This window comes from Macrobrachium nipponense, chromosome 23, assembly GCF_015104395.2.
Source record: "Macrobrachium nipponense isolate FS-2020 chromosome 23, ASM1510439v2, whole genome shotgun sequence".
NCBI classification, from domain to species: Eukaryota; Metazoa; Arthropoda; class Malacostraca; order Decapoda; family Palaemonidae; genus Macrobrachium; species Macrobrachium nipponense.
This window is the reverse complement of record NC_061090.1, coordinates 56,082,540-56,092,539: the sequence shown is the minus strand read 5'-3', so window position 1 is coordinate 56,092,539 and position 10,000 is coordinate 56,082,540. Positions and strand designations below refer to the sequence as shown.

The 10,000-nt window shown below is 38.2% G+C and overlaps 1 protein-coding gene across 1 annotated transcript; it reads right to left on the bottom strand.

Annotated features, from left to right (window-relative positions):
• Positions 1-681: 681 nt before the first annotated feature.
• On the bottom strand, positions 682-4,558 carry LOC135197944 (ice-structuring glycoprotein-like). The gene is made up of 5 exons (XM_064225232.1): positions 4,244-4,558; positions 3,340-3,741; positions 2,629-2,772; positions 1,901-2,287; positions 682-1,749 (listed from the first exon to the last, which is right to left on the bottom strand). The coding sequence occupies exons 1-5, from the start codon at positions 4,556-4,558 to the stop codon at positions 682-684; spliced, it is 2,316 nt and encodes a 771-aa protein (XP_064081302.1).
• Between the last annotated feature and the right edge of the window lie 5,442 nt (positions 4,559-10,000).

The window sequence follows — 10,000 nt, the reverse complement described above, 5'->3', positions numbered from 1 at the left end:
GGCAATATTTTGTTTCCCAGATGAAATGTGGTGCTAATGAAAGCCAGGAAATATCGTATGTCGTATCTGCTCAAACAGTCTCTCGCAAGGCAGTCTCTGGTGCTGCAAAAATTAATCTCTGGCAAAGCAGTCTTTGGTGATGCAAAATTAGTATCAGTCTCTGACAAACCAGTCTTTGGTGCTGCAAATTAGTAACAATTCTGGCAAAGCAGTCTTTGGTGATGCAAAATAAAAAAGGTTACAGTCTCCTGACAAGCAGTCCTTTGGTGTGCAAATTAGTAACATTCTCTGGCAAAGCAGTCTTTGGTGATGCAAAATTAAGTAACAAATCTCTTGCAAAGCGTCTTGGTGATGCAAATTGTAACGTACTCTGGTAAAGCAGTCTTTGTGGTGATGCAAAAAATTAGTATCAAGTCTCTGGACACAAACCAGTATTTGGAGCCGCAAAATTTAGTAACAATCTCTGGCAAATCAGTCTTTGGTGATGCAAAAATAAGTAACAGTCTTCTGACAAAGAAGTCTTGGGTTGATTGCAAAATTAGTAAACCGTCTCTGGCAAACAGTCTTTGGTTTGGATGCAAAAATTAGTAACAAATCATCTTTGCAAAAGCGTCTTGGTGATGCAAAATTAGTAACAGTCTCTGGTAAAGCAGTCTTTGGTGATGCAAAATTAGTACCAGTCTAATGGGGACAAAGCAGTCTTTGGTGATGCAAAATAGTAACAATCTCATGCAAAGCAGTCTTTGGTGATGCAAAATTAGTAACAGTCTCTGACAAAGCAGTCTTTGGTGATGCAAAATTAGTAACAGTCTCTTGCAAAGCAGTCTTTGGTGATGCAAAATTAGTAACAATCTCTGGCAAAGCAGTCTTTGGTGATGCAAAATTAGCAACAGTCTCTGGCAAAGCAGTCTTCGGTGATGCAAAATTAGTAACAGTCTCTGACAAAGCAGTCTTTGGTGATGCAAAATTGGTAACAATCTCTTGCAAAGCAGTCTTTGGTGATGCAAAATTAGTAACAATCTCTTGCAAAGCAGTCTTTGGTGCTGCAAAATTAGTAACAGTCTCTGACAAAGCAGTCTTTAGTGCTGCAAAATTAGTAACAATCTCTTGCAAAGCAGTCTTTGGTGATGCAAAATTAGTAAAAGTCTCTGACAAAGCAGTCTTTGGTGATGCAAAATTAGTAACAGTCTCTGACAAAGCAGTCTTTTGTGCTGCAAAATTAGTAACAGTCTCTGACAAAGCAGTCTTTGGTGATGCAAAATTAGTAACAGTCTCTGGCAAAGCAGTCTTTGGTGATGCAAAATTAGTAACAATCTCTTGCAAAGCAGTCTTTGGTGATACAAAATTAGTAACACTCTCTGGCAAAGCAGTCTTTGGTGATGCAAAATTAGTAACAGTCTCTGGCAAAGAAGTCTTTGGTGATGCAAAATTAGTAACAGTCTCTGACAAAGCAGTCTTTCGTGCTGCAAAATTAGAAACAGTCTCTGACAAAAGCAGTCTTTGGTGATGCAAAATTAGTAACAGTCTCTGGCAAACCAGACTTTGGTGATGCAAATTGGTAACAATCTCTTGCATAGCAGTCTTTGGTGATGCAAAATTAGTAACAATCTCTTGCAAAGCAGTCTTTGGTGATGCAAAATTAGTAACAGTCTCTGGCAAAGCAGTCTTTGGTGCTGCAAAATTAGTAACAATCTCTTGCAAAGCAGTCTTTGGTGATTCAAAATTAGTAACAGTCTCTTGCAAAGCAGTCTTTGGTGAAGCAAATTAGTAACCAATTTCTTGCAAAGCAGTCTTTGGTGATGCAAAATTAGTAACAAGTCCTCTGGCAAAGCAGTCTTTGGTGATGCAAAATTAGTAACAGTCTCTGCAAAGCAGTCTTTGGTGATGTAAAATTAGTAACAGTCTCTGGCAAAGCAGTCTTTGGTGATGCAAAATTAGTAACAGTCTCTGGCAAAGCAGTCTTTGTTGATGCAAAATTAGTAACAATCTCTGGCAAAGCAGTCTTTTGTGATGCAAAATTAGTAACAGTCTCTGGCAAAGCAGTCTTTGGTGATGCAAAATTAGTAATAATCTCTGGCAAAGCAGTCTTTGGTGATGCTAAATTAGTAACAGTCTCTGGCAAAGGAGTCTTTGTTGATGCAAAATTAGTAACAGTCTCTGGCAAAGCAGTCTTTGGTGATGCAAAATTAGTAACAGTCTCTGGCAAAGCAGTCTTTGGTGATGCAAAATTAGTAACAGTCTCTGGCAAAGCAGTCTTTGGTGATGCAAAAAAATTAGTAGGCAGTCTCTGGCAAACAAGTCCTTTGGTGATTGTAAAAATTAGTAGCAGTCCCTTGCAAGCAGTCTTTGTTGATGCAAAATTAGTAACAATCCTCTTGCAAAGCAGTCTTTGTTGATGCAAAAATCAGTAACATTCTCTGGCAAAGCAGTCTTTGGTGATGCAAAAATTTAGTAACAGTCTCTGCAAAGCAGTCTTTGGGTGATGCAAAATTAGTAACAAGTCTTCTGGCAACAGCGTCTTTGGTGATGCAAAAATTAGTAGCCAGTCTCTGGCAAAGCAGTCTTTGGTGATGTAAAATTAGTAGCAGTCCCTTGCAAAGCAGTCTTTGGTGATGCAAAATTAGTAACAATCTCTTGCAAAGCAGTCTTTGGTGATGCAAAATTAGTAACAGTCTCTGGCAAAGCAGTCTTTGGTGATGCAAAATTAGTAACAGTCTCTGGCAAAGCAGTCTTTGGTGATGCAAAATTAGTAACAGTCTCTGACAAAGCAGTCTTTGGTGATGCAAAATTTAGTAAACAGTCTCTGGCAAAGCAGTCTTTGGTGATGCAAAATTAGTAACAATCCCTCTTGCAAAGCAGGTGTTTGGTGATGCAAAAATTAGTTAACAGTCTCTTGCAAGCAGTCTTTGGTGATGCAAAATTAGTAACAGCCTCCTTGCAAAGCAGTCTTTGGTGATGCAAAATTAGTAACAGTCTCTGGCAGGGTCTTTGGGTGCTGCAAAATTAGTAACAGTCTCTGTCAAAGCAGTCTTTGGTGATACAAAATTAGACAGTCTCTGGCAAAGCAGCTTTGGTGACTGTGATACAAAATTAGTACAGTCTCTTGCAAGCAGTCTTTGGTGATGCAAAATTAGTAAGGCAGTCTCTTGCAAAGCAAAGCAGTCTTTGGTGATGCAGTTAGTAACAGTCTCTGGCAAAGCAGTCTGTGCAAATTAGTAACAGTCTCTGCAGCTGTCTTTGGTGATTGCAGTAACAGTCTCTGGCAAAGCAGTCTTTGGTGATGCAAAATCAGTAAACAATCTCTTACAAAGCAGTCTTTTATGATGGAAAATTAGTAACAGTGTCTGGCAAAGCAGTCTTTGGTGATGCAAAATTAGTAACAATCTCTGGCAAAGCAGTCTTTGGTGATGCAAAATTAGTAACAGTCTCTGGCAAAGCAGTCTTTGGTGATGCAAAATTAGTAACAGTCTCTGGCAAAGCAGTCTTTGGTGATGTAAAATTAGTAACAGTCTCTGGCAAAGCAGTCTTTGGTGATGCAAAATTAGTAACAGTCTCTGGCAAAGCAGTCTTTGGTGATGTAAAATTAGTAACAGTCTCTGGCAAAGCAGTCTTTGGTGATGCAAAAATTAGTAACAGTCTCTGGTGGTAAAAGCAGTGCTTTGGTGATGCAAAATTAGAAACAGTCTCTGGGAAAGCAGTCTTTGGTGATGCAAAATTAGTAACAGTCTCTGGCAAAGCAGTCTTTGGTTGATGCAAAACTTAGTAACAGTCTCTGGCAAAGCAGTCTTTGGTGTATGCAAAATTAGTAACAGTCTCTTGCAAAGCAGTCTATGTTGATAGCAAAATTAGTAACAGTCTCAAAGCAGTCTTTGGTGATGCAAAATTAGTAACAATCTATGGCAAACAGTCCTTGTTGGTGATGCTAAAGAGTAGCAGTCTCCTGGCAAAGCAGTACTTTTGGTGATGTTAAAATTAGTAACAGCTCGCTGGCAAAAGCAGGCTTTGCGTTTGGATGCAAAAAATTAGTAACAATCTCTTGCAAAGCATTCTTCTTGGTGATGCCAAAATTAGTAAACAGTGTTGGTTGGTAAAGCAGTGTTTGGTGATGCAAAATTATTAACAGTCTCTGGCAAAGCAGTCTTTGGTGATGCAAAATTAGTAACAGTCTCTGGCAAAGCAGTCTTTGTTGATGTAAAATTAGTAACAGTCTCAAACCAGTATTTGTTGATGGAAAGTTAGTAACAGTCTCTGGTAAAGCAGTTTTTGGTGATGCAAAATTAGTAGCAATCTTTGGCAAAGTAGTCTTTGGTGATGTAAAATTAGTAACAGTCTCTGGCAAAGCAGTCTTTGGTGATGCAAAATTAGTAACAGTCTCTGGCAAAGCCGTCTTTGGTGATGCTAGATTAGTAACAATCTCTTGCAAAGCAGTCTTTGGTGCTGCAGAATTAGTAACAGTCTCTGACAAAGCAGTCTTTTGTGATGCAAACTTAGTAACAGTCTCTTGCAAAGCAGTCTTTGGTGATGCAAAATTAGTAACAATCTCTGGCAAAGCAGTCATTGGTGATGCAAAATTAGCAACAGTTCTATGACAAAACCAGTCTTTGGTGCTGCAAATTAGTAACAGTCTCTGGCAAAGCAGTCTTCGGTGATGCAAAATTAGTAACAGTCTTAGACAAAGCAGTCTTTGGTGATGCAAATTGGTAACATCTCTTTGCAAAGCAGTCTTTGGTGATGCAAAATTAGTAACAATCTCTTGCAAAGCAGGTCTTTGGTGCTGCAAATTAGTAAGTCTCTGACAAAGCAGTCTTTAGTGCTGCAAAATTAGTAACAATCTCTTGCAAAGCAGTCTTTGTGATGCAAAATTAGTAACAGTCTCTGACAAAGCAGTCTTTGGTGATGCAAATTAGTAACAGTCTCTGGCAAAGCAGTCTTTGGTGCTGCAAAATTAGTAACAATCTCTTGCAAAGCAGTCTTTGGTGATTCAAAATTAGTAACAGTCTCTGGCAAAGCAGTCTTTGGTGATGCAAAATTAGTAACATCTCTTGCAAAGCAGTTCTTTGGTGATGCAAAATTAGTAACAGTCTCTTGCAAAGCAGTCTTTGGCGGCTACAAAAATTAGTAGCAGTCTCTGGCAAAGCAGTCTTTGGTGATGCAAAATTAGTAACAGTCTCCGGCAAAACAGTCTTTGGTGCTGCAAAATTAGTAATAATCTCTGGTAAAGCAGTCTTTTGTATGCAAAATTAGTAACAGTCTCTGGCAAAGCAGTCTTTGTTAATGCAAAATTAGCAACAATCTCTGGTAAAGCAGACTTTTGATAAAATTAGTAACAGTCTGGCAAAGCAGTCTTTGTTGATGCAAAAATTGAACAATCTCTGGCAAAGCAGTCTTTGTTGATGCAAAATAGAACAAAATCTCTTGGTAAAGCAGACTTTTGTATGCAAAATTAGAATGTCTCTGACAAAGCAGTCCTTGGTGATGCAAAATTAGTAATAATCTCTGGCAAAGCAGTCTTTGGGTGATGCTAAATTAGAACAGTCTGGCAAAGCAGTCTTTGTTGATGCAAAAATAGTACCGTCTCTGGCAAAGCAGTCTTTGGTGATGAAATTAGTAACAGACTCTGGCCCCCCCCCAAAGCAGTCTTTTGTGATGCAAAAATCAAATTAGTAACAGCTCTGGCAAAGCAGTCTTTGTTGATGCAAAATTAGCAACAATCTCTGGCAAAGCAGTTTGTTGAAATGCAAAATAGTTAACAGTCTCTGGCAAAAGCAGTCTTTGGTTCTGGCTAAAGCAGTCTTTGGTTGATTTGCCAAAATAGTAAACAGTCTCCTCTCTGGCAAAGCAGTCTTTGGTGAAAATTGCAACAAATCAGTTAATATCTCTGGCAAAGCAGTCTTTGGTGATGCGAAATTATAACAGTGCTCTGGCAAAGGAGTCTTTGTTGATGCAAAATTAGTAACAGTCTCTGGCAAAAGCAGTCTTTGGTGATGGCAAAAATCCAGTAACAATCCTTCTTTGGCAAAGCAGTCCATTTGGTGATGCAAAATTAGTAAACCAATCTCTTGCCAAAGCAGTCTTTGGTGATGCAAAATTTAGTTAACAGTCTCTTGGGCAAAGCAGTCTTTGGTGATGCAAAAAATTAGTAGCAGTCTTGGCAAAAGCAAGTCTTTGGTGATGTAAAACTTAGTAAAACAGTCTCCCTGGCAAAGCAGTCTTTGGTGATGCAAAATTTAGTAAACAATCTCTTGCAAAGGCATTTCTGTTGGATGATGACCAAAAGTTAGTAAACAGGTTGGTTTAAAGCAGTCTTTTGGTGATGCAAAATTATTAAAACTTCTTGGAAAAGCCTTCTTTGGTTGATGAAAATTATTAACCAATCTCTTGAAAAGCAGTTTTGGTGAATGCAAAAATTAGTAACAGTCTCATGCAAAGCAGTCTGGTGATGCAAAATTAGTAACAATCTCTGTTGCAAAGCAGTCTGTTTGGTGATGCAAAATTAGTAACAGCCTCTGGAAAGGAGTCTTTGGTGGTGCAAAATTAGTAACAGCCTCTGGAAAGGAGTCTTTGGTGCTGCAAAATTAGTAACAGTCTCTTGCAAAGCAGTCTTTGGTGATGCAAAAATTAGTAGCAGTCTCTGGCAAAGCAGTCTTTGGTGATGCAAAATTAGTAACAGTCTCTGGCAAAGCAGTCTTTGGTGATGCAAAATTAGTAACAGTCTCTGGCAAAGCAGTCTTTGGTGATGCAAAACTCAGTAACAATCTCTTGCAAAGCAGTCTTTTGTGATGCAAAATTCAGTAACAGTCTCTGGCAGAGCAGTCTTTGATGATGCAAAATTACTAACAGTCTCTGGCAAAGCAGTCTTTGGTAATGTAAAATTAGTAACAGTCTCTGGCAAGCAGTCTTTGGTGATGCAAAATTAGTAACAGTCTCTGGCAAAGCAGTCTTTGGTGATGCAAAATTAGTAACAGTCTCTGGCAAAGCAGTCTTTGGTGATGCAAAATTAGTAACAGTCTCTGGCAAAGCAGTCTTTGGTGATGCAAAATTAGTAACAGTCTCTGGCAAAGCAGTCTTTGGTGATGCAAAATTAGTAACAGTCTCTGGAAAGCAGTCTTTGGTGATGCAAAATTAGTAACAGCCTCTGGCAAAGCAGTCTTTGGTGATGCAAAATTATTAACAGTCTCTTGCAAAGCAGTCTATGTTGATGCAAAATTAGTAACAGTCTCATAGCAGTCTTTGGGAATGCAAAAATTAGTAACAATCTTGGCAAAACAGTCCTTTGGTGATGCTAAATTAGTAACAGTCTCTTGGCAAAGCAGTCTTGGTGAGCAAAAAATAGTAGCACTCTGGAAAGCAAAGTTCTTTGGTGAATGCAAAATTAGTAAAACTCTTGGCAAAAGCAGTCTTTTTTGGTGATGGCAAAAATTAGTAACAGTCTCTGGCAAAGAACAGTCTTTGGTGATGCAAAATTCAGTAACAAGTCTCTTGCAAAGCAGTTCTTTGGTGATGCAAAATTAGTAACAGTCTCTGGCAAAGCAGTCTTGGTATTTGTTTGGAAATTTTTAAAATGTAACAGTCTCAAAACAGTCTTTGTTGATGGAAAGTTAGTAACAAGTCTCTGCAAAGCAGTTTTTGTGGCAAAAATTTTAGTAGACTCTGGCAAAGTTAGTCTTTCGGTGATGTAAAATTAGTACAGTCTCTGGACAAAGCAGTCTTTTTTGTTGATGCAAACTTAGTACAGTCTGGCAAAAGCAGTTCTTTTGGTGATGCAAAATTACTAAACGTTCTTGCAAAGCATTCTTTGGTGATGCAAAATTAGTAACCAGTCTCTGGTAAAGCCAGTCTTGGTGATGCAAAATTAGTACAAAGCAGTCGTGAATGCACTAGTAACAGTTCTCTGAAAATAGCAGTCTGCGAGCAAAATTAGCAACAATCTCTGGCAAAGCAGTCTTTGGTGCTGCTAAAATTAGCAATAACTTGATTCTCGTATTTTCGTATTTCCTCCTTCTCTTTGTTCTTCTCGGTTTTTATTTATTATATATTGCAAATAAGAGAGAGAGAGAGAGAGGGGAGAGAGAGAGAGAGAGAGAGAGAGAGAGAGAGAGAGAGAGAGAGAGAGAATAATGCACTAGATATTTCTGAGGAAATAATCTGGATATATAAATACTTAACATAACAATTCCTATACAAAATATATTTCTAGGTCATTCCATTTCAAAGCGCCCATAAGCTGGGATACGCATTGCGATTGAAGCAGTTATCATAAAAGGAAACCAATACCTAATATATATACACACTCCCCCTTTTGGCACCCTTATTTATTTGCGTCGTTTGCAGCAACACCTCTTCGTTTTTAAATTTAGCCAGCCTCAACAAACCAACATTGTTTCGATTTGATGTGAAATGAATCCCGGAATAAACAACAAGGCGGAGGCTTCATTTCCAGGCTCTGTTTAGTGAACACTCGAACCATGACACCAGCTTTGTGTGTTTGCTGTAAACAAAGACTTGAAGAGCAATGTTAACTTGAGCGAAGCCCCTCAATAGGCCTTTGGAAATTATGTCGTTATTGAACTTAATAGGCTCTTTCACGTTTTGGGGGTTTGTTGATGGTAACTTTTTTACGATGAAATTTACAGTGCGGAAATGTTATTTATTTATTTATTTATTTTTTTTTTTAGGGTAGTTTTATGGATCTTCTTGTCTGTTAATGTTCACTGGTGGCTGGTAAGATGATTCTCGTCTGAATGGTAATCAATTATTAACCTCAATTTTAGTTTTTGATGTTCTGTTCTCAAAAGTTATATTTCTCTTTGGTAGGCACACTCTTCCTGTTATGAATTCCTTATTCGACATGACAATAGCACCTGCTCCTTTATTGCCGACCTTATCATTATGGCTAATAATGATATGGCATAAAAGAAGATGAAATACGTTTTATTGCTTTCGGTCTCAAACGTTATTATGTCAAAGTATAATTGCACGCTAATCTACCAGGTATTATCAACACTAACTTTATCTTTTCTTGATGGCTGTTTACATTCCGTGTTCATTTTGTCTGGGTATGTTCATGTAGTCTGCTTGGACGTTATATTCTTCCTGTTCCATATCAATAAAGAATTTGTCACGTTATTTGCGATTCTACAAGTAGATGTTGCGAATGATTATCGTACCTAGTAGGTTTCATGTTAAAAGTATATATCATCACAAAAACACACATAATATTTGAGTAATTATGTGTGTGAAATTGCGGAAACAAAAAGTACAATTTAACTGCCTAACTGAGTAAGTAATAGCCCTGCATATCACATAATACCATTTACAAGATATCTAATCCTTCGGGCCAGCCCCAGGAGGGCTGTCAATCAGGCCAGTGGTTTGGTTAAACTAAGATTATATACCTTATACAAGATTTCACCTTATTGGTATATTTCCCTCCACCAATCTTTCTTTCCTTCCCCCATTCACTTCATTCGAACCTCCTTTTCAATAGCTCGCAAACTCTTCTATAAATCATGAATCGACTGTGCCATGCAGACAGCATGCATGCATTATGCATGACTCGTTCGTAGTCAGATTCGGGAGAATCGGGAATGAATATCCTCGCTGATTCACCTTTTGCAGATTCGGTGATCAGGATTTGCCTTTCGTTTTTTTTTTTTTTTTTTTTTTTTCGGGGGGGGGGGGGGGGAGGGGGGGGGGGTGGGACAGCTGGCGTGTGGGACGATGTATACATATAATCGCAGGTTTTGATGTGTTGCGTTGAAATTTTTATTTTTTATTTTGACATTTTGAATTTCATTTTAATTACAATTACTTGAAATCTTAAGATATTATTCTATAATTACAGCCTCGAATTCGTCCACTCAAACGAGGACATTTCCGGTTTCTAACTGTCGTTGGTTTTGTGCCTGGAGAGGAATTCTGAAATGCGTTTAGACTATATTTCAAATAATGTCAATAAAACATCAAGATATAAAAGGGGGATCTCGTCCTACCAAACCCG

What these genes read in the sequence shown, in the direction of transcription:
- LOC135197944 (XM_064225232.1), bottom strand. Translation starts at nt 4,558, where the DNA reads ATGACTGCTTTGCCAGAGATTGTTACTAATTTTGCATCACCAAAGACT. An exon ending in AAACTGCTTTACCAGAGACT is followed by an intron (nt 3,742 to 4,243) that starts GTTACTAACTTT and finishes CATCAACCAAAG; the next exon opens with ACTGCTTTGCCAGAGACTGT. An exon ending in AGACTGCTTTGCCAGAGACT is followed by an intron (nt 1,750 to 1,900) that starts GTTACTAATTTT and finishes GCTTCACCAAAG; the next exon opens with ACTGCTTTGCAAGAGACTGT.